The 26,041-nt window shown below is 35.3% G+C and overlaps 1 protein-coding gene across 1 annotated transcript in view; it reads left to right on the plus strand.

Moving 5' to 3' along the window:
- The window catches only part of LOC111513912 (uncharacterized), a 230,334-nt gene that overhangs the window by 77,984 nt on the left and 126,309 nt on the right, over positions 1–26,041 (plus strand). Inside the window, exon 3 of the mRNA XM_074177470.1 lies at positions 2,030–2,165. Within this exon, the coding sequence (XP_074033571.1) occupies positions 2,030–2,165 (136 nt within the window). The remainder of the gene's footprint in view (positions 1–2,029; positions 2,166–26,041) is intronic.

Raw genomic sequence — 26,041 nt, forward strand, 5'->3', positions numbered from 1 at the left:
TTATTTTTGAACAGGATGATTCCTCTCGTGAATTCATCTTTATATGAAGTGAAACATCATTTGAAATCAACTTTGTTGACCAGCATGGAGTAATGTATTGTAGTGTAGTGTTTTCCTTTACTTTTCTGCAAACTGAGATGTATTTATCATATTCTTTCTTTCAATTTTACCGCTGAAGAAAATTGAATTATATTAGGTAATTACCTTATTGCTCATAAATGTTATTTGTATTACTTAGCAGGTAATATTTTGTGTGTAATTTGTGTGTAATTTATGCACAATAAAGCTATTATTATTATTAATATAACTTCAGGGGTGGAGCTCATGAGCTCATGAGAACAATTCTCCAGTTTTCTGGTTAAGAAGAGTGTTTCGAATTTTTGAGGAGCCGCCTTTGCAATTCCAGCAACATGATTATGCCAAGTCATATTGGTGTCCATTTTAACCCCAACAAACTTATCAAGGCAGAAAGCGGAATTATCATAAATAATGCATTAGGATGATCCTTATTTAGATATGCATTAAGATATCTTGGTGAAGATGTGCAACTACAGCCGATGTTCTGGAATCCAAATGGAATGAGGAGATGGGTGTGCTGTCGTCAGCAGAGCAATATATTTTGGATTCTTGTTTTTTTCACTGAGTCGTTGATATACAATGAAAAGAGGGTTGGAGATAAAGTGAATCTCTGGGGGACACCAGCGTTAATAGTAAAAGGATTCTAGAGATATCCATCGACGGCCAGGGACCGTTCTTTCAGAAAGTTGAAGAGTCATACACAAGCCATACCATCGAGGTTTGGCCAGTAAACCCTCATACCACACACGGTCAAATGCCTTAGAAATATCAAGCGCGACAGCTCTTGACTCTACATATTTCTCGATTGCGTTATTACAAATATGGGTGACATACGATAGAACAGAGGTTCTCAAACTTATTTTGTCTACCGCCCACTTCGAGAATTAATTATTTTCTGTTCATGTTAAGAATCACAATCTCAGTTATTATTTTAATAATTGAGTTATGTGTGTCATGTGAAAGTAAGACTTTCTGATGAGGGTAATATGAAACACCATTTTGTAATATTAAGAAAAGTTTTATTCATGTTATTGAAACAGACATTTCAATTTGAATTTTAAAACTAATCTAATGTGAATCTAATGTGAAGAAGAATGCCAACGTTGTGACAGTACTAAATCCACGTTCACACAAATACGATGATGAGAATGCTATCAAAAATCGTTGAACGATGGACCACAATTCAGGGTACAATTGCGAGATTGGCTTTTGTAGCCAAAATACTTGGTATTCATCTTCGAATTTTATTTTTATTTTCTCGTTCGTTACCAGTTCTATGAGTTCTTCTTCCAGCTGGGGTGTTCCTGCTGTGTTGACATTTAGAAAAGGATCCAACACCCAGTCCGGTATTTCCAATTTTAAAATGTCCTGAAATCGTTCTGCAAAATCACTGTGGAGGTTCTCCAAATGTTGGCAGTAAACAAGCAAGTCTTTGTTGTTGAAGGATACTGCTGACAATTGTAAAAGTCACGTCTGCCGATATTATTCTTGTATAAGAGCAATTTGGCTACAAAAGCAGCAATGATATTTTTTGTTTTAATCAAATTCAAGTCGTCACCTTGAAGTTGGAGACTGACATCTTTGAATGAATTATACAGGTCTGTCAAGTACGCAATATTATTCTTTGAAGTGATGAGGTTGTCGTGCAATTCTTTGTCTTTGTTTTCCAAGAACCCTATTACAGAGTCAAGTAGATTGTAAAACCGAGTCAAACAGTTACCTCTTGATAACCAACGTACTTCTGTGTGAAATAGCAATCGGTTGGAATCATACGAACAGCTTCAATGTATAGACTATACAATTCTCTAACAAACAATATATACCACGACAGTTTTACTGAGATATGTAGCTATAAAAACATATGACATTGAAACGGACAAATCTTTTGAAGCAACCTAATACAAATAAGGAAATTATAATAATGTGGCACTTACATTCCATTATTTTTCAGCTCACCAAGAGTACTCCCAATAAGTTGGTTCTGAAAAACGTACAAGCTGAAGCAACAGGACGATACAAATGTGAAGTGTCTTCGGATGCACCCAACTTTTATACCTTCATGCAGTCGGGGTACATGTATGTTATCGGTAAGTTGATCGAAACACTACAAATCTAATTGCCTGAATATTATGTTATCATTATGCAGTATCATCCGGTGAACTTGGTATTTGCAAAATATAGCTTATATGATAGTTTTCGTGAGATATCTGCAAATAGACTACGTTCGTGATGATATAATCTAATATATATAAATTAAGTGTCACGTTGTTTGTCCGCGATGGACTCTTAAAATTCTCAACCAATTTCAATTAAATTCGCACACCGTGTATAGTTTGATCCAACTCGGAAGATAGGATAGCCTACATCTCAATTTATAGTCGCAATATTATTTGATTGCAAATTATTGGTCTACTATTTGACATTCAGAACTATCTGTTAACTCCAAATGATTTCAACAGATGGCGATATCTGTTGACTGTATTGAGTAAGTAATCAATAGATGGCGCTGCCATGTTGAACCCACAAATTCGGCATACAAGCTACAAATCATATCTTATGGCGAAGCGTTGGAATATTCCGATCGACCATAAACATGCGCGTACGATTGCAAAATAATCCATCAGCACAAATATTTTCCGAACAATTACTAGATATTGGGAACAGTAAAATAGAACTGCAATCAAATCCGCAATGCATCAAACTGCCAGACAATTTCTGCACTGTTCTTCAGGAAAAAAATAAATTGATTTAGAGTATTTTTCCGGATATACAGTATAATTACTTGAATCATAACTGGCTCAGTCATCGGGAGATTTTGGCAGCTAAAAATGTTGATGTTGACGAAATTATCTTCCAGATACAACAGTTGTTACCAGGCGATCTGATGTCTTCTAAATCAATCGATACTGTTGTTGATGAAAATGAAAGTATAAATTTCCCAATTGAATTTGCAAATTCACTAGATATATCTGGAATGCCATCACATAATCTTCGATTGAAGATTGGTTCCCCTATTATCCTCCTACCTAATTTGTATCCACCTCAGTTATGCAACAGTACGCGTTTGGTCATCAAGAAGATCACCGGAAATATTCTTTAGGCAACCATTTTAACTGTGAAGTTTAAAGGAAAAGTGGTCCTGTTGCCACGTATTCCAATGGTAACGTCAGATTCTACCATACCCTTAAGAATGCTATAGTTTCCAATTCGTATAGCTTTTGCCATGTATATAAAGAAGTCACTTAGTTAAGGAAGCTATGGATTATGCTGTAGACTGTAGACGACCCCTCCCGATTTAGAAGGCCCCAACACTCTATCCTAAACCAAGATGGCTGTCGGTAAATAAGTCTCAAAGCCAAACATTTTGTTCATGTTCATTTGTGCTTTACATTTGGAAAATCCATGATTTTCTCATGGGCAACTATATGTTGTATGTTCACGTGTAGGAAAACCGTCGAATCTATTTGTGTTAGCTGAAGACAGGTTGACCAAAAATATTGTGCACGAAAATGTTAATCAATCGTGTTCAAAATCCCAATCCAGTTGATTTTTATACCAGCTGTAACGGTTTCGTCTTCGTTCGTAAATAATAATTTCATTGTACTTAGGAGTTACGGTAGTAGACAAACTGTCATGGAGGTCGCCATATTTTTTTTACAAATGGCATCTATGTAAAAAAGCATAGAAAATAGTTTACTACAATGTAATATTACAAGAAACCTGAGCCATAGCAACGCGTGGCCGGGTCTGCTAGTAATAATGTATAAATTATCGTCATTTTGATGACGCTTGTTATTCGACGTCATATATACATTTTTCTCTCGATCAAAATATCTGATAGAATATCGAACTTCATGAATATGGTGCATATCAAATAATTTTCTGCGAGAACGTCAATGAATATTTGAAATGAACGTTATTGGTAATTCGAAATGACGTTATCATGGATAAATTTGAAAAACAGCATTTAGAAAATGTAAAAAATATGACCGCATTTTTTTGGAATGTTACTTTTTTCAGGGTTGAAATAATTGGTGAAACACTAGAACATCATAAATATATCAAACATCCAATGATATTTTCAGAACTGACTAGCATGTCTAGTTTGTTTTTAATAAAAAATCTGTTATTCTACTGATGATATTTTGCATTATTACAAATATATTTTTGGTGAATAATTGTTGGTGGAAGTTATTACTATTCCAAAATGGTGTCGATTCAAGGCCATATGGATTACATTTTTGTATTTCTAGGAACAGGACCGTGAAATTACAGTAGAATAATAATAAGCAAACATTGAAAATTGAACAATTGAAATTGAAATTGAAAAAGATTTCAAACCAAGTAACATCACGACGTTTCGATTTTTAGTATACACAATCGTTTTCAGGCGATGACTGGACTATTCCTCCGAAAAATGACTACTTACAGGTCTCTTTTCCTTTTCTCAGCTTCACCGATTTAGCGGGGGTTGGCCGTTTTCCCGCTTGATCACAGATTGTCATATATTGCGTATCTCTACGCTAGTTTGACGGAATACGTCGTTGAACAACATATATATATATATATATATATATATATATATATATATATATATATATATATATATATATATACATTACAATGTAGGTTTTCACGGATGGTAGAATATGATGTGTTGTTTTTCCGGGTGTTCATTCCGGGTGTTCCGGGTGTTCATATATATATATATATGTATATATATATATATATATATATATATATATATATATATATATATATATATATATATATATATATATATATATATATATATATATATATATATATATCCTGGTTCCTCATCCACAGGATGGAACACTGGTTCCTCTTGAACCAGTGTTCCATCCTGTGGATGACCTCATCTTGGGACCACTTGATGTTATGTTGATGACTACAAACATGTTCTGTCATTCCTGATTTGCTTGTTTCTTCTTGCTGTGTGTTTCTCTTGTGCTCGGCAATGCAGGTTTCCAATGGCCAAGTTTCACCTATTTTCAAGCGGATTAAGATCACTCATTCACGTCGTAATAATTTGCCTAAATAGTTCGTTTTTTCTACTTTGGCAGGTTTGGCATATAATTCAGCAGTGAATATGCTTAAGAACTTTAAAAACGACAGAAAGTGGCTTCCTCCTGGCGTATAAAATGTACTTTCTACTCCATCATTAGTTTTAGAGCCATCCATGTAAATAATTTTCGCACCTTATATTTGGACAGTATTTCAAAGAATTTTGGTTTCATCATGATGTTATTAAAATTGTTCTTCTTATATTTCATGACTTCTAACCTCATTTAAGGTTGTACCAGTTTCCAAGGTGCAATTTCGTGCAAGGTTCTGAGAACGCTGGGAAATTCCATAGCCAAGTTGTCTCGTAATAGTTTGCTTCGAATTCTAACTGGCCGAGTAACTGATTTAGCAATCATGAAATTGATTGAGGTATACTGGGTTATTTCTAAAATAAGACCCACCAATCCCCCTCCACACTTCAATTCAGCTTCGAACAAAGATGTTGTTTCAAAGTTTTTCAATTTGGAGTACGTTTGGAATCAATACACACCTGCCTCTTTATTATTCACCTCGGAGAGAAATTTCTTATCTAACCTCCGACATCAGGGATATTTTTCATTTTCGTTATGTAAATTGAGTTTCATAACTTTCCCTGGTTTTTTCAGCTTGCGGGTTAATGAAATCTCGTGAAATTCAGGTTTTTCATTTTCGGTCCTCATTTGAGTGGGATTTATCATTTATATTACCGAATTTTATGTGATTCGTTTCATAAAAAATTTGAATGAGTTTGTTATATCCTACGTTCTATTAAAAACGCTTCCCCAACACCAGAACAAAAATCACGGTATCTACACGCGCGTTTCACTACCCAAAATACCGTCCTCAGGAGATCATTGTGACTGGGCAGTCATAATGGTTGAGTAGCGAATTCTCGGAACGAATCATCATTTTAGAAAAATCGTGAGGTACTGAGAAATGTACTTATATAATCGTCTCAACTAGAAAGTTTATTGAAAGCGAGTTTCAACCAGAGATATTTTTCGAAGGGATGAAGGAAAATACGCAGTTCTCTAAATGGAACAGTCTCCAAACAGTGAAGTTCGAGGTGTACTGAGATGAACCTCAAAACGATGAGCAGCCACAGAACGTCGAGAATTTCTGATATGTACCGCTCTTGGGGGAATGAAATGGAACAAGTCACTTGAACACCTCCCATGAGAGTATTTATAAAAGAGAGATAAATCTCCAACCTTCCTTTGATGTTCCAGACTATGGTGATGTTCGTATTATCAATCAAGTGGATGGAAGCTTCAGGGTATGTTTGGGGACAGAGCTCCATACATGAGAACATTACTTCAAAGAAGGTCTGATCTGAGCTTCATGAGGCATCGAGAAATGCTGAATTTAGTACAGTTGTCTGGTTTGGAACAGTATTCCAAGCTTTGAAGAAGCAGCCTTAGTAGTTCCAGCGATATGTTTGTGCCAAGACATGTTGGTGTCCATTTCAACCCCCAATAAACTTATCGAAGCAGAAAACGGAATTGTTTGTCCTGACATTATTTTACCTTTCTGGAGAAAATTAATGTCTAGGTTTTCGAGGCAATGATTTGAACCTGATTATTTTCTAGATTCTCATAAAGATATGCAACCTCCTGCTGCCGGTGAAGATGTGCATCCGCAGCCGATGTCCTGAAATCCAAACGGAATGACGAGACAAGTGTGCTGTCGTCAGCAAGACAATATATTTGATTCTTGGTTTTTTCCAATGAATAAGTCGTTGATATGCAATAATAATAATAGGAGAGTCCAAGCGGGGATTTCGGGATTTACTAAAGCGCGGCAGATTATTACACAGTGGGATACCTTGTACCCGGTTAAGTACCTTCACCAAATATGAGATTTGTAAAAAAAAATTGATCATCAGAAATTCTCGAGCGCGTCAGATTAAGGTAGGGTAAGTTAATTACATGCTGAAAAGTGTATATTCCAGTAATCTGACAATTTGAGAGTTAGGTAAAGAAACGGGAGGGCAGCAAAGTTATAAAAAAATAACGTCATTACGACATTCGCGGGCGTAGCTAATTTTTTTTTATTTTGAAGGAAATGATTCAAGGATAACGAAAAATATATAATCTGACGATTTACGCAAGCTGAAATATAAAAATTCGTCGATAAAGTTTAATGCATGCATTAAACTCTCCTCTTTTGCTATCTATTACTCTCTTACTTCGTCTCCACTATGAATTCTGTTGCCATAACGCCATCACAGCTGATCACAGAGACTCGTTCATGATGAAGATGAAGATGATGCCTAATTATTCAATTGATTATAAAAAATTAATTTTTTTGAGCATTTTTTAAAAATTATTTTCTTATAAATACAAGTATTCTAATGTTATGTTATCAATATCTGATGCGCTCGATTATGTCCATGCAACAGTATTCTTTTACATATTTAAAAATCTATACTCACTTCTCCCACCGATGAAAAGGTATATATTATATGACATTCTTTTCGTCTTATCATCTAAGCTTTGCAACCTAATATGTCTCAATGACGCTCGAGTAAATCCCCATTTTGCATCGTGGGCTCCCCTATCATAAGAGAGTTGGAGAGTTCCTGATTTGAAGCACTGAAAAATATGTTGTGACAAGTATAACAGCTCGTTGTGCCTTTATTGGTTTGGAAAATACTTTTGATAGCTAACATGAATTGATTCAGAGCCGGATTTGGAAGTTTGGTGGCCATGAGGCAACGGAGGAGTGGAGGCCTTTTAAAAAATGTTCTCATAGAAGTTGAAGTTTTAACTTTCCGCTAAAAAAAAAATCCAAAATTTTTCAAAAAAGGGGAAGCGGACGAAAATCGATGCGTTCATTAGATAGTGTCGTTTGAGAATCTTGATTCAAGTGATTACGTGGAATAATTTTTAAAATTTTGAGTTCGAAGAAGCGAGAACTTGTAAAGATGACCTACAGGGTCAACTAATTTTCAGATACTTTTACTTATTTCATTTCTATTCAACCCATGGATACAAATCACAAGTTACACATTGAAAAAAGATATTACCAACGAAACGGTCGATCAAGTCAAAAATTGATAGTAAATGAAAACTTGCAATCAGGGATTTGGGATATATCGATAGCAGTTTCATTATGTTTGTGCAAGTAATCTTAGTAAAAATACAAAAAAGTGTTTGGTTGCTGCCCCGTCAAAATTTGAATATTTTTTTATTGTGGGGGCCCCACTCCTATGGAGGCGCCAAGGCAGTACCCCTCCCCTAAATTCGGTTCTAGTTGAATTTTAGAGAAGTGAAACCTTAACTGCATCAATCATCCAAGATCAAGGATATGTCAATGACCCAGTGTGATTGCTAGGGTGTCGTGAGGCTGCTGAGTATGGTGTTCCCGGATCTGAAACAGGTTTCAATTTGGCAATTGAACCAAATTTTTTCCATCTTCTTCAATAGTCGTTTGACGTGAGGAAACGATGTCACTGGTTGCGGTAGCTTCTCTTCCTTGCAGGGTTCTTTTCTCCTGGCCAAAATCTGTTCCACCAATAACCGTTTTGCTGAAGATCACCCCTGATGCAGCCCAGTTTCCCGTCTAGGCTTTCCTTTATGTTACAGATATTTAATACACGATAAATAGCAGTGTAGATTGATAATGATTGAGTTGATAAATCAAATTTTGCAGGTGCTGCAAGAAATGCCTAGTTCTTTGTCTTCATGGTTTCATACTATGGAGGCGTTGTCAATTCGTCTCAACCAGAATTAAAGATTCATATATGGTTCTTCAGTTTGGAGTCATGCTGTACATGTCAGCTGTAGCTTGTTAACGTAGTAATCGAATTGACAGTTCTTCGTCTTGTATGGATAATTAATCTGGCAACTCTATACTAAAACCAATATGATTGAGAGTAGAAGTAAGTCCAGTTGACAGCAAATATTTTTTATCGCTTTTTCGGTTTCTTCATAGAAAATAAAATAAACTTTATGTATATCTGCACTTCGAAAATATTGACGGTTTTCGAGATATCTAGCATGACAGGTTTTTTTTTCCAATATTCGTCACTCAGAATATTTGAAATTATAAAGTGGTGCCAAGTCCAGTTGAAATTTTTTTTGGTAGAATATTCTACATTGGTAATTCTCTCAAACGATATATCTGAAATCGACCTGTGATATACAGGGTATGAAAAACCGCTTGCCAAATATTGTAAATGAAAATTTGCAAAATCTCCCTTATATTAAATGGAACACCCTGTATATTATTGATCCATAAGAAGCGCCAACGAAACCTCTACAAATTTCATTAAGTATTCCCTATGGCTAAGTTCAATAGTTTTTCTTAAATGAGCATTTCTTTCGAAAAATGGTCATTTTTTCAAAGCGAAATCCATTTGACGACTGATAAAAATATACGAAAGATATCTTGTTTCAATTTTGTACATTAGAAGGTGTCCAAACAAATATTTTTTAACGAAATAAATGTATGTACCTATCACTTTTTGCTAAATGGAAAATTATTTTTTCATTGGATGCAGAATTTCACTCATAAATCGTGCAATATCAAACCAAACAAGTTAAAAGAAAGAAACATTATAAATAACTATTTTTTTCATGTTATTATATTCATTCAGAGCTTGAGTTCTAGATATTCAAATTTGTCAACTGGCAAATTACAAAACTACAAAAGGGAGAGTTTAATTAAGGTTGATAATGAAACTTTTATAAAATATGTTCAACATGTCTTCCATTTTCTTGAATGCAGAGCTGAAGTCTATGTTTGAAAGACTGTTCTACCCTGCGCAAGACAGCTGGTGTAATGCTGCGAAAAGCATTCGTTATTCTAAGTCGCATATTTTCGGGAGAAGTTGGTGGCTCAACGTAAACCTTATTTTTTATGTATCCCCATAAGAAAAAATCTAGTTTCGTCAAATCTGGTAATCTAGCGGGCCACCGTACAGGCCCATTCCGTCCTATCCATTTATTGGGAAATACTTCATTTAGATGATCTCTCACTTCTGCCGAATAGTGAGCAGGTGCACCATCATGTTGTAACCACATTCTATTGCGGAGGTCAAGAGGAATATCATCTAACAAACCTGGTAAATCATTTCGTAAGAAATTGAGATACATTGCACCATTCATATGTCCCTCAAAAAAGTATGGACCAATTACATATTCTCCAATGATGCCTCCCCAGACATTTATCGACCACCTTTGTTGATAATCCACCTGTCTCAATAAGTGAGGATTTTCTGTCGCATAATAATGGTAATTATGTCGATTTACAAATCCATTTTTATGGAATGTCGATTCATCCGACCATAAAATATTATTGAAAAAATATTCGTTTCGACGAATTTTGTTCATGGCCCAATTGCAAAATCTCACTCTTTTCTCGAAATCAGCATACAGTAGTTCTTGATGTAACTGAACGTGGTATGGATGCAAGCGATGTTTCTTCAATACTCGTTGCACTGATCTCTCACTTATATCCACTATTTCCCCAATTTGTCGTTGACTCCTACTAGGATCTTCTTCAACAGCAAGAAGAACTTGCAATTCATTATCTTCATTAGTAGCTGGCTTGATGCGCTCATGTTTGGAATAATTAATAGATCCAGTTTCAACGAATCGTCCCAAGATCGGATACCGTTGAGAATAAATTCTACTTGCCAATAAACAATTCCTGTCTGATTCACCTAATATGAAAATCATATCAATCAAATCACTTTTTGATAACAACATTCTGATGAAATTATACTCACAGTTCAACTTCACGATTGACTAAAAATTTCAATATTCATTTGCAGCCAAATATTTTGTTCTGTCATTTGCCAGACTACTTGATTTCCAATAAATATTTCATTCGCTGAAAGGTTGTTTTAGACCGAAAGAATATGGCACAAATTCCGAGATTTTTGAAATTATTGTAACTATTCAAGAACGTCCATTTTGTGGTGTAATTCGCAACTTGTTTATCTAGCAACAGGTAATTTTAGGAATGGGCGATATTTTAAGGAAAGGGTATTTTTTGTATATTCTTATCAGTCATCAAATGGATTTCGCTTTGAAAAAATGACCATTTTTCGAAAGAAATGCTCATTTAAGAAAAACTATTGAACTCAGCCATAGGGAATACTTAATGAAATTTGTAGAGGTTTCGTTGGCGCTTCTTATGGATCAATAATATACAGGGTGTTCCATTTAATATAAGGAAGATTTTGCAAATTTTCATTTACAATATTTGGCAAGCGGTTTTTCATACCCTGTATATCACAGGTCGATTTCAGATATATCGTTTGAGAGAGTTACCAATGTAGAATATTCGACCAAAAAAAAATTTCAACTGGACTTGGCACCACTTTATAATTTCAAATATTCTGAGTGACGAATATTGGAAAAAAAACCTGTCATGCTAGATATCTCGAAAACCATCAATATTTTCGAAGTGCAGATATATATAAAGTTTATTTTATTTTCTATGAAGAAACCGAAAAAGCGATAAAAAATATAGGTTGCCATTTAAAAAGACACAGTTGGGATCCGCCCAGAAAAAAACGAACACCCTGTGTGACCGCCAATATTTTTATTTTGTCGACCTCGAGCAATAAGGTAATATTATAGAAAATTAGATTCCTATCTGCTTCCTATATAGAGATATGGAACACCGCGCCACTGTTGCAGGACCCTGTATATAAATTTTTTTCACTATTGGGTTGCAGCAATTGATAAGTGAACTCTTTATAACTATTCTCAAGCTTTCGAGTAACTCAAACTCATCGTCAGGGGTACGTCAGGGGTAGAATATAATATAAATGTAAATGTACAAATTTTCGTCTAATCTTCAACCTCAGATTTGTCAATGTTGCTACCGCTATCATCAAAGTGAATTATGATTGGTTTAATATTGTGTTCATTACGGTTGTCTACGTCCCACATTTATTGCTCCTCTTTTAAAACATGCTGCATGCATTTCTTCCAGTCTTCTGCAGAAACAGTTCGAATAGCTTCTTGTAGGTGATGTTGCACGTCCACTAATTTAAATGTTCTGTTTTCTTGTGCCACATATCCTTTTACTTGCGCCCAGATTAATTCTATTGGGTTTAATTCGCAGTGGTGTGGTGGTAACCTTAAAACTGTAATTCCACGACCATTGTATTGAACAAACTGTATACGGTTGACTAAATATGATTCCAAAATTTGTTATATACATTTTGGGAAAACCTACGTTCGAGAGCTTGTGTAATAGAAGTGTGTGATTTATTCTGTCGAAAGCTTTCGAGGAATCTTTATACACCACATCCACCTGACCCCTATTACCTAGAGTTTTGCACAGAAATTGACTGAATATCGATAGATTACTAATTGTCGAACGAGAATTCATAAATCCATGTTGATAGACAGAGATTATATGTCTCGTTGACAAGTAGATGCGGTTGTACAAAATTATCTAGAATAATTTGGCTCCAATATTCAAGAGAGATATTGAACTATAATTATCAATCAGATTCTTGGCATCTGATTTGTGTACAGAACACACCTTAGCCACTTTCCATGCATTATTCCCTTTGTAGAGAAATCAAAGTATGAGTATCAGAACAGTACCCGTGAATCACTTCAATTACAATTTACTTTTTGGGATTTTGTGATAAATAACTTCGTAGAACATTCATATGCAATTCATATGCAGAAGAGGTTGTTGCAAGCAGATTCATCGGGCCAGAACCTGCCATTGGCATCGCATTAGGCTTTGCCAAACAAAGGTTGAACATCTGGATGGCAAGAAGATTTATGGACTTCTGGCAGAATCTTTCAAGATTGGATACCTCAAAGCGTTTATTTAAACCAAACAGTTGTTGGACTACAGTAGAGATGAACTACGATATCTAATAGGTCTTCTTACAGGGCTGTCGGAAACAGTGTCTGTTTGGAAAAGGAAGGAACAGCAGAGCACGTAATTTGTGTCTACCCCGCTGGAGATTGAATCAGGTTTTTAGAGTTCGGCAGAGCCGTACTCTCACATATAACCTGAAAGACCACTCACCATACAAACTAATTCGCTTCGTTAAGAAGTTGGGTTTATTCGATCGACTGTGAATAGGTGTGAGCCAGAATAAACCCTTGCGGGTTGCAGGGGAAGCTCGAATAGACCCACTTACTTTTGACCTAATCTAACCTAACGTATTTCATAGCGGTATAATTTGTCAGTACTTCATAAGGTACTACAATGGAATCACATCTCTCGATATTTCAATACAAATATGTTTGAATTATAATAGCTGTTGAAATAGCTGTTTTTATAGGGTTTTTTTTCCAATCTGTGTCTTTGCATGATCGACACATCTGTGTATAGAGTTACTTTTTTGAAATAGATTTCCCCTTTTTTGTATGAAGATGAAGAAGTAGAAGGCCGAAACCATTCTTTCCCAAAAAGTAAAATTATATTTGAATAAAATTCATTTCATGTAGTTTCATCTTGTCGAATCATTACTATATTCCATTCCATTTATTCAAGAACTTCCCGAACATGAGTCATTAAACGAGGCAGCCAACTATCAAGCATAACAATAAGCCTTCGACTATTGTTCCAATTACTTCGAAAAACCGAGTCCTGAATATAAAATAGAACTTTGCGAATTGAAATATCGCGAAATTGCTGACTAGAGTAAATTCGACGCATCCAATCGAAAAAATTGAAAAGGGTACTTTTGCCGAGACAACTCTGAAGCCTGTATGAACATTTCTGAGAAAATATATTTTTTAAAATGAAATTTCCAAAACATTCATCTCTGCCACTGTAGGCTTCTGTGAATGCCTGGCAGAACATCATTTATTTTTGGGCTAATACCACGATAGACATGTGTGTGTGTGGTTTAATTTTTTGGCTTTGGGAGAACCAATTAGCCAGACTGTTTTAATAAAAAACTATTTGAAAGAAATATTGAATAGTAGCTCAAACATAGATTTTTCCCCCTCTTTTTTTGCTTTTGAATTTTCATTTCTGTTGGTTTTTGTATTTATTTTTTCTTTTTTTTCTTTTCTTTTTTGTTTTTGCATTAAGATTTCGGAAATTTTTCAGTCGATCCACGGCACTCTTGCTATCAGTGAAAATTATTGAATGAATGCTGTTTTGTGTCAGAATATATTGCATTGCCAAAAGTATGGCTTTCAGTTCTGCAGTGTAGATGAATGCTTCATTGGAAATATTTTGTATTTGAATGATAGAATGCGAAGCCTGTTTTCTCTGATATTTTTGATCCATCTGTGTAGATATAATCTGCATTTGGCCACAGCCTCTTGATTATTCCTGAAAACTCTCCCTCACAACTTATATTATTTTTTCCCAAATAATGTACTTTAAACTCGTGGGATATTATGTCGTAATCTTCTGTATATTATGGAAGGTTGTAGGTTTTGTAGATCATTTTGTCATAAGAAGACGATCTGGTGAAACTTTCTACCAACAAATTCGTTTTCTTTTTCTGCCAGTATCGATGAGTGAGTGTGAAAATTGTAAGTTGATGAAGTTTGGGAATCAAATTTGAAGATTTTGTCACAAATTTGTTACTGAGCAGTTGTCTTCTTAAGTCTAATGGAGGTTCCTTAGCTTCGGCTTCCATAACTGATATTGGCGTTGACGGGAGATACCCCAGACATATTCTCAGACATTTATTTTTTATTATTTCTAATTTCTTCAAGTGAGTATCTGCAGAACTTCCATAAAAAATACTTCCGTAGTCTAATATTGAACGTATGAATGCTCTATAAAATATTAGGGCGATATTTGGATCTGCACCCCATTTTGTTCCACAAAAGGCTCTAAGGATATCAATACCTTTCTCTGCTTTCTGTCGAATTTGAGTTATGACATGTTGTTTCCATGTTATCTAGGATAATACCCAAGTATTTGACTGACGGTCGAATTGGTAGGACCCACGGTCCAGATTTTGTGAATATGCAAATCTCTGATTTTTTTTCCTCAATCATCAATCCGTTTTTGTCCTTCCAGTTATTTACATTTTCCATCTCTCTCGTCAAGTTTTCAAGTGACTTTTCAAAAGACAAATTTTGTGTGTATATGCAAATGTCATCTGCATATTGTATTATCTGAGAGTCTGTTTCAATACATTTTTATAAATCTCTTGTATGTAATATATACAGAAGAGGACTCAGAATGCTTCCTTGGGGTATTCCCAAATATGTTTTACGAGGAATAGAAATAGTTTCGCCAATTTTCAAATATATTTGTCTTTCTGAAAACAACATAACCAGAAGGTAACAAATATTTTTTGGGATTTTGGTTTCTACAAGTTTTTCAAAAAGTAATTTCAATTGAACATTATCATAGGCTGCTTGAATGTCTAAAAATGCTGCTGTAGATATATACCACGTATATCAGCAGGTTCTGGCTGAAATTATTCAAGTAGATCATAAACAGACTGGTTTCGGGTTATTATTCTTCGTTGGTGCAGGAAAGATCCAACCCAAACAGCAGTGTTTCAGGGACGACTCTAATAATTCCATCGTGGATCCATTATAAATCTGTTTTTAGAAAATTCAAAATACTAATTCAATATAGTGGTTATACAGAATAGTTGAGTTTGTGAACATGTAAGAATGAGGATTACAAAGGATTGATGTGTCAAAATTGTTCAAACAGTGAAAACCGTGTTTTTATTTTTTAAACTGTGAACACAGTTCTTCATACTCCCAAACAAGTCATGAACAACATGAACAATGAGTTATAATAACAATAATAATAATAATAATACGTCTTCATTCACAATAGAATTCAGCTATAGAAAAACAAATGTACTATCTGAACAATCTGCATCCCACTCCACAGCTGTAAATTACTTTCCGACAGAGTCTAGTCAGGCGAATTTTGAAACAGGTCAACCTGTCTTACAAGAAAGGGGTTTATCCTTCTTGTTGGAAAATTGCTCTCGTTGAGCATATTCCCAAAAAGGACAAGAAAAATACTCCAAGTAACTATACACCAACTGACTATAGAAAGTTGTAAACTACCATATCTTGAGCGATCATCAATATGGTTTCCGGAAACAAAGATCAACGGACGACCTATCGTATGTCACCCATATTTGGAATACATGGAGAATCAAGAGCTGTTGCGTTTGATATTTCTAAGGCGTTTGACCGTGTGTGGCATGACGGTTTGCTGACCAAGCTTTGATGCTATGTCTTGTCAGATCATTTCTGTGTATGACTCTTCAGTTTACAGAAAAAAACGTTTCCTGCCAGTGGCCGTCGATGGATATCTCTCGAATACTTTCATCATTAACGCTGTTGTTCCATATTGTCTCCAACCCTCTTTTTATTACATATCAACGACTCATTGGAAAAAAACAATAACCCAATATATTGCTTGGCACACTGGTCTCGTCATTTTATTTGTATTCCAGGACATCGGCTACGCAGGCACATCTTCACCGGCAGCAGGAGGTTGCATATCCTAATGAGGATCTAGAAGTGATTTCTAGTTGGGATGACAGTAACCAGGTTCAATTCAATTCAAATATACTTCATTGTCTGAAGAATAAATTCTTATTGACAAAACCTTGCGCGAAATATATATATATATATATATATATATATATATATATATATATATATATATATATATATATATATATATATATATATATATATATATATATATATCATATACATAAAATCACAAAATTATCACAAAAGTGAAATCACTAAAAGTAAGTGATAATAACATGAACTGAAAAGAGACATGTAAATAATAATAACCTAATACAAACGTTCAGGATATAAGAACATGGTTAAAAAATTAAATAAATCGATTTAAACTAAATTGAATCAAATCAATAAAATACCGTAGATATTACAGTTAGTCTTCTCAATTAAAATTATCATCGTAGAATTCTGCTAAGCTATAATAAGGTCTCACAGAAAGCAAGTCTTTCAACTCTTTCTTAAGAGCTCTAAGGTCATTTATGGCTCTTATAGCTTGAGGAAGGTGATTGAACATTTTGAGACCGTTGTAAATAAAGGAATCTTTAACTACGGTTGAAGAAGGCAGCGGTAATTCAAAGTTGAATCTTTACCTGGTTTGATACATTGGCTCGTACAATATCCTATTTTTGAAGAGAAGGCAGATAGTCACATATATAAATGAGAAGACCACAGTTAGGATTCTGTTAGAGACAAAAAGAGGCCGACAAGAGTCCCTAGGCTTGGCTTTGCATATGCATCGTATTGCACGTTTTTGTATTAATAATACTGATTGAAGGCATGTGGTAGAACACACCCCAAAAACAAATACCATAACGAAGATGGGATTCAAAAAGGGAATGATAAACCATTCTAGTTTCTGCAGATCCGAGCTTAAATGCAGTTACTCGTATTGCATAACATCCAGAGGAGAGCTTCGATTTCAAAGTATCTACATGTTTGTTGAACTTTAAATTATTGTCAATGAACAAGCCAGGGAATTTCGAAGTTGTTTTTGATAAATTCAAGCTCAAGAGATTTGAATCAAACCAGTCTTTCACTTTCTTGATGTCATTCTCAATAACTACATACAACGTATGGTTGTTAGGAGCATGCCATAAAATTGTAGTATCATCATCAAACAAAGTAAATTTTCCTTGGATGTTGATAGACGATAGGTCGTTAATGTAAATTAAGAATAAAAGTGGGCCCAGTACCGAACCTTGTGGGACGCCTCAAGTAATTTTACCTTCATTTAAGTATGAAGTGGTTTCAATCATCTGGGTGCGATCTGCCAAGGTCGGGAACGGACAAGAAACTAGACAGTAAGTCTTTAGTCTTATTTTGATGTTTTCTGTTGTATAATATCGAAATTCACTTGGTATATAATGTTTGGGTGCATTATACGAAAAGCAGCAGGTGAAGAAGAAGAATTTGTTTTTGGAGATCACTGAAACTGAACTGTTCCGTGTGGTGAAACTGATAATTGTTAAGAATGCTCAAAGCTTCTTCAGTATGTAATCAGGTTGATAACATATCAAATCTTCATATGTGTTGGTCAGTAGATGCAGTGTTCTAAGTTTCTCAACTTTCAACCATCATGATTCTTGTATTGCTGAGGATATATTGTTATATTACCTGATACTGAACTGATACTGAACTAGACAGCTATTCTGAATACGCTGTAGTCGTAGATCATGTGATTGTCTTGAGCAGGTCCATGGATACTGTCGGAATGAGTCATTTTTGACATGATCATTGATTCGCATAGTCTCAGTTTCAATGTTGTGTTTAGCAAACCACGATTTGGAAACATCTGCGTGAGGACGTTATGAGAATTTTGGTGCAGATAGCTGACATAGTTAGTGAAGCAAAGTTCTGTATCAAACCACAACCCTAAATTTTCGATGTGGACTTGAAAAGTGGAGCTGGTGAGCTCTCTCTTCTTCTAAGGTTCTAACATCATTATGGCAGATTTATTAGAATTGAGCTTGAGTTTGTAGTCTGTAGAAATGTCAAAGCAGATGTTGAATCACCAGGCGAAAAAGAGAAATAATTACATGTCGTCAGCATAGTAATGAGTTTTGTATTTTTTTACAAATAGATGAAAATCACAGAAATACAAGCTACGCGGCAAGGGCCTGACGATATATCCTTGTAGCCCTCCCTTGTTATTGTTTGTAATTGTTCAGTATTGCACATAATCATCAGTATCAGCATTTGTTGATTTGCTTGACTCATTTGCCATATCATGTAATTGTTATCAACAGTATCGAAACATATTTTACCACGTAGGCTTCAACGAGTACATCAAATGTATAAGTGGGGTTATAATAAAGGAAAATACGTGTGTGACTATGGATAAAGTCTTTTTTTATATCTCTCTTATACCTTATTTGATGTACTTACATCTCATTAAATAGATCTTTATTATATTCCGCTTTATTATTTTGAAAACAACATGAGGTTTCCATGTCGAATAAACCTCACAAAGTTCAATATACTTGAGGCAGCCAACTATCAGGCATTACAGTAAGTCTCTCACAATTCTTCCAATTACTTCGAATACCCGATTCCCGAATATAAAATAGAACTTTCATAACGAATTGGAATATCGCGAAATTGCTGACTAGAGTAAATCCGATGCATCCAATCGCGAAATAAAAAAAGGTACTTTTGCCGAGCCAACTTTGAAGCATGTATAAATATTCCTGACGGCGTATTTTATTTGATGTTTTGAATTTGATTTAGTAGAAAGGCAGCGGTCACATATGTTCCAATTGCCCTCATAACTTCCGCATCGTTGGGGCGAAGATAAATCAGAGAAATTTGGGCATGCAGAATTGAAATTTCACCTACGGTCTTATGAATATTATTGAGTGAATTTGCGTACGATTGTGGAAAAGGGTTCCATCAAAAGCCGTTTTTCGATTGATTGAAATTCGATGGAACTTCCTCAGGTTTTTTATTTTTTTCAAGGACAAAACACATGCCCTACAGGAAAATCCTTAAGGCGTTTGAATTGCTGGAGATCAAATTCATTTGGAAAAATGTTCTCAGGAATTTTATTTCACATAAACGCAGTTTTTCAGATGAGAGGGTTAGGTTAGGTTAGATCAAAAGTGAGTGGATCTATTTGACCCTCCACCGAAACCCGCAAGGGTATATTGTGGCTCACATCTTTTTATACTCGTTCAAATACACCCAGCTTCTTAAGGAAGCCGATTAGTTTGTATGGTGAGTGAGTGGTCTTTCAGGTCAGCTGGTAAGAACTACGACTCTGCACATGATGATTCAAATTACAGTGACCTGTGAGAAGGTCTATTAGACATCGTAGTCCAACAACTGTTTGGTATCAAGCTTCGAAGGGTGAATAAACGCGTTGAAGTGAGCCAGTCCTGGAAGACTCTGCCAGAAGATTATGAATCTTCTTGCCATCCAGGAGCTCAATGTTTGTTTGGCAAAGCCTAAAGCGATGCCAATGACAGATTCTGGTCCGATGAAGCTGCTTCCAGCACCCTCTTTTGCAAAGGAGTCAGCAGCCTCATTGCCTTCCTCATGACCAGGAATCCACAGCAGAGACACTCTGTCGTCGAGTGGGCTGAAGTCGGAAACTGAGGGGTTCATCATGGCTTGCCAGGAAGGTGTCTTCAATACCTCAGTCTACCGCGGTCGCGTGATGGGTATAGAGGTTCCTTCCACAAGGTGCAAGGCCTGCCGCGAGGCGCCCGAGACCTTAATGCACTTGCTATCAGCATGTCCAGCATAAGCGGTCTCGGCCTATATCCATCGACATAACGCAGCCCTAAGAGTGCTATACTAACATCTACGGCACTCTTACGGTATTGACGAGACACCGGTGTTGCCCTACGCTCCGGGGGATATTGAATTCGTTGTGGGGAACGAGAAGTGCCGAATTTATTGGAACTATTCGTTTCCCACCCTCAGGCTCATACAAGCTAATAAGCCTGATGTAGTCCTTCTCGACCACCAGACCAAAACGATATTTGTCGTGTAGTGTGATAATGCTGGTGCAACCTCGTGGGATAGGGCCTGACCAGCGCACACTACGGTGAAAAAAAAAATTTAATCCAGTCAGATCACAATTCAAAGTTGTTTCTTTCGATGAGCTAAAATTCGCGATTGTCATTTACTACCCAGATAATTCAATTTAGTGACATTGAATTGATGTCCTGGAGATCGTAGCCTCGGGTGTGGAGGTTTACTTAATGTTTCATTAATGTTGGATTTGTCCTCTGTTCGAGTACCCACTAACACATTCTTACCTTTTTTTTCTACTTCTTTTTATCACATCAGAGTGGAAACTCTTCTTTAGGGGGTTTTTATCTAGTAGTCTGTTTATATTTTTTCGCGGAGTATTTCCCACAATCGTCTCAGCTGATGAAAATGAATCGTGATCACTAATGTCATTAGTTGCAGATTGCTCGGACTCATAATTATTATGAGGATGATTGGCGAGCATTTCGACCATTTCTATATTACTTTCTTTAAGTTGATGAATTTCTTGTTTCAGAATGGCAATTTGTTCCATCAAACTATCACTATTTTTCTTTATGGCTTCATTCAAAATATCTTTCAAGTCGTCCACACTTTTGGTAATCATTAATTGGTTTTTACCAACCTCTGCTTTCACTGAACTCCTTGTCATTTTTATTTGCTCACTGAGAACTGGAACATTTAGCAGACACGTCTTACTTGCACGATAGTCACATGGATAAAAAAGTCTTAAGTCTTTCTATCGAAGAGAATGGTTTTTGGCAAATTGCTACCGATCAAGACGTTGCTCGGTAGCAACGGTAGTACTTGATAAGTTCAAGTACAGTATTTTTTATTTTAATTATAAATTAATGCATGAATACTTCATTTTGAAAAAGCGATAAAAATAAAATGAAAACAACAATAACAATTAATTGGTGCTCCGGGGCGACTTCATTAATTCCACTGGCGCATTTGCTTTTTCAGCTGCAGGAAAACCCGGAAGAACCTGCAGCACCACATCATCTGAAGATCTTGATCTAACAATGTCCTCTCTCTTATAAAACAAAATGTAGGCTGTCTCCAAAGGCTCCAATAAATTCAATGCATCGCCAGAACACTTCGTGACACGACTATCGTCAAACTTAAACCAGTCCGTTTCGTCTTTGACCAAGGCGTAATAATGACCAAATTTAACGCCAGAACCGCAGTGAACAATGACTGCATGAATATTACAATAGTGGTCTGCTAGGTTGAAATGTTCATCTATTTCGAACCTTCCAAAGAATTTTTTGCTTCCGTTGGAAGTTGAGTCTTGTTTGAAAATCATCAGTGTTATTATTAGATTGACTGGGCCTCAGTTATGCTCATTTCCTTAAAACAGTCAGATAGTTTGGCGCATGTTTGACAATACAGTCGATCATCACATGTTAAAAATTCCATTTTCAGATTATTTAACAATAAGCTTTGCACGGACTGGTTATTAGTCATATTAGGAAAAGCTAGATGACGTTCCAGAAATTCACATAAGTTTTCGGTACTCCTTGAACATTTACCACAAAGTAAACAAGTGAGGATTTTTCCAGCAAAAGATTTACAAACAAAAGACGAGACGGGCAGTACGGAATCATTCAGTCCAGAGCGGTCAGGAGTATTGATTTTGCTATTGTTCTGCTCACGAAGAGTATTCAACAAGAACCCTAAGAATTCGCAACAATCCTCTTGTTGTCCTATCTAGTGGACTTCAAAGACTCCAGGAAATCGGTTGGAGGGAAAGATGATACCTTCCTACAAAACTGCAGCTGCATGAACAGGTGTTTGAGTTTGATGAATAAGTAGGAAACATTCCCGTTCTCGTTCATCATTAAAACTTCGTTCTTGAAATTCTTCGTCACGAACAACACCTGTAAAATGCTATTCATGTAGCAAGTGTTTCCTGAATTATCCAATTTTCTTCTCTAGATTTTCAGGACAACTATCTATTGATTCGTAATGAAGAACATGTTTCACAGAATCTCCATAAGAACCATTTCTCAAGCTGCGATCGATCCTTCCAAGTGAAGAAGGGTTTCGTAGAGGGATCGATTTGGCTCTTACTTCATGAAGCTCTTCCACTGGAAGGGAACCAGTTCTACGAGGACTGCTACTCATATTTGGGGGGCAAGAATGCCTGAGTTCACTGACCGCACTGAAAAAGAAGAAGGTGGATTAATTACTTGTGAATTAACCTTGATAGGAGATTGATGAATATCCACATATCTCGGCTTGTTTCGAAGAGGTTTCAGTTCCGTACTGAAATTAGGGCAATGCATGATCTCATCAAAATTATGTGAAGGAGGAATAGTATTATTTCTCCTCAGTATCATTATGCCATTCCCAACTTTTCCGTCCCTTTTCCCTGTATTATTTTCCCTCCTCAGGCCGATAAGCTTTCCACCGAATTCATTCAAGACAGATACATCATTAGCGCCAACTTTAATTAAAACATTAATTAAAACCGAGTTTTCTGGTCGTATTTTGCAGCCCTCATACAAATTATGCTGCGTGATATGAATGTATAGCTGGCTGTACATATCTATTCGGTAACTTCGGTTCGGAAAATGAGCTTTTATTGTGTTTGTTTCAAAAGAGATTTATACTCTTTGGTTTTTCAACTCGTTTCTCGAACAAAGGTCAGTTTTCATTAAAATTCCTGAACAGGTAGTGGGGATGCAATAACCTCGACGCTCGGTCATAATTATTGTGCAGTACACCAGATACGAGAGGGATAATTGCAGTTTGCAACATAGGGGTGGCACATTTCATGGAAAATTGTTTACTACTTCTGAACAAGGAGCTACATTTGGGGATGGTATGGAAAGAATGTCTGTATCTCTGAATGATGATACAAGGGTTACCTTTGTTATCAGAAGCGAAAAATTCCACACTTGGAAGAAAATATTTTTCAATAAATTGATAGATGTAGTCGTTACTACGTAGTAGGAAATCATAATGAAGAAAAAGGATTGTCTATGTTTTCACCACTTTTTTTCGTGACTAATGTTACTGCAGTTTCGTTCTAGGAGGTCAAATACTTCACAACTCTAGAATAGATAGATAGATAAATAGATAGATAGATAGATAGATTGATAGAATTTATTTATTCTTTGTGCTTCATTACAAAGATCTGATACGTCAAATAAAATCTTGATCGGATACATATAAAAAGTGAATACAAATAATACAAATAGTATAATATATATACATACATCTACAGTGTGACCCATTTTTAATGGGAACAACCCCCTAAAATTTGAAGTTGTAAACCGATTTTAATATTTTTTTTTGGAATGTCAAGTACTAAAAGGTCTACTTTGGGACAAAATTTGAAATGTTTAGTAAAGTTTCAGGGCATACTACGATATTTTTTCATAGTCGAAAATCGGGATTTTTTATTTGCGATTTTTTTATTGAAAAAATCACTACGCCACTGGATTCAGAGTGCCTCTAAATAGATGTGACCAAAATTTCATGGAAAAATATTCATTATCAACAAAGTTATATGACAACTCAAAAAATTCCAAAATTCACATAGCTAGCAGTTACAAAAAACACCCTATATTAACAGATATAGCCATGAGAATATTTTTTTTATGATTTCAACAATAAAGTGCCGCCAGATGACAAAAAAAAACAAATAGCGTAAATATTTTTAATGAAAATAACGGAATTGCATTCAATTTTTCACGCAAATTAACTAAAACTAAGACTTAATATTTCAATTTAAATCTTAGTTGCCATGGAAATGATATTACAGTTTGACACTTGTGAAAGATTAAAGTGTACTATTGTCAAAAATATTCACCTTACAGTTATTCGAATTATTTTGTGTCATGGCTGCAAGATTGAGCGTAAGAGAGAAAATTGAAATTGTACGCCTTTCGGGAGATGACGTTAGAAGTGCTAGAGAGGTTTGTAGAGTATTTAATGAGAGACATCCAGATCGTCCTCGTATGAGCTGCGGTACGGTAAATAAAATTAATAAAATATTCAATGAAACTGGTGCAGTATCAAAAATGATGTTAAAAAGTAATCCTGTACAAAGACGAAACAGGAATGACAGGAATGATCAAATTATTTTAGATCATTTCGGAAATAATCCTAATGCCAATATATAGAATGCCACTTTAGATTTGAATATTTCACGAGAAACTATTCGGAGATGTATCAAGGCGAAGAATATTAAACCTTTCAAGCCAAAATTTTTACACACACTTCAAGAAAGCGACGAAGCAAGACGCCTGGAATATTGTTTATGGGCCCAAGGGGAATATTTAAACAATAGAAATTTCCTAACGGAATGTAATTCCGTTATTTTCATTAAAAATATTTACGCTTTTTGTTTTTTTTTTCATCTAGCGGCACTTTATTGTTGAACTCAAAAAAAATGATATATTGTGACTGTTAGCTGTGTGAGTTTTCGAATTTTTGAGTTGTCATAACTTTGTTAATAATGAATATTTTTTCATGAAATTTTGGTCACACCTATTTAGAGGCACTCTGAATCCAGCGGCGTAGTGATTTTTCCAATAAAAAAATCGCTAATGAAAAAGCCCGATTTTCGACTAAGAAAAAATATCGTAGTATGCCCTGAAACTTCAATGAACATTTCAAATTCCGTCCCAAGGTAGACCTTTCAGTAGTTAACATTAAAAAAAATTATTAAAATCGATTCACAACTTCAGATTCTAGGGGGGTGTTTCCATTAAAAATGGGTCACACTGTATGTATACAGTACATAATAAAATATAAAATAAAATAAAAATATTGTAAAAAATATTAAATATTTACAACTTCAAGTAAAATTTCGTCAAGTGTGTAAAAGCAATTTGCCGATGAAAATGACTTGAGTTTTTGTTTGAAGGCAATTGGTGGCAGTGTCTTTACACTGTTAGGCAATTTATTATAAATACTCGTTCCAACAAACACAGGAGACTTCTCATATTTTGTATAGAGGTGTTTTCGAGTTGTGAACATATAGTTTTTTCCAGTACTATATTTATGTACTTCCGATCGTAGGTCGAAGTGCTTTTTATATTCATGATATATGTCATCAGTTTTAAAATAAATATGCTTGCCACAGTCAATATTTTATTCTCTTGAAGTATTTCTTCACACGACATTCTGTAATCAGGGTTAAAAATTAACCGTAGCAGTGCCTTTTGTTTTACGAATATTCTGTCAATTTCAGTGGATAATCCTCAGACAGCAATGTTGCAACATACTATGGAGTGAAATTTTGCGTAATAAATCGTTAGTAGAGATTTGGTATCTAGTTTACTTTTCAGTGATTTCATTAGGTAATAACATTGGTTCAGTTTCTTAGATGTAAACTCTATGTGTTCTTTTCATGTGAAAAGGGAATTATTCATTGTTCCTAAAAACTTTGTAAAAGTTGATAATCTCAGAGA

The sequence above is a fragment of the Leptinotarsa decemlineata genome, unplaced genomic scaffold (assembly GCF_025532065.1).
Source record: "Leptinotarsa decemlineata unplaced genomic scaffold, Ldec_3_MD MMD2_tig00002974_RagTag_RagTag, whole genome shotgun sequence".
Lineage (NCBI taxonomy): Eukaryota > Metazoa > Arthropoda > Insecta > Coleoptera > Chrysomelidae > Leptinotarsa > Leptinotarsa decemlineata.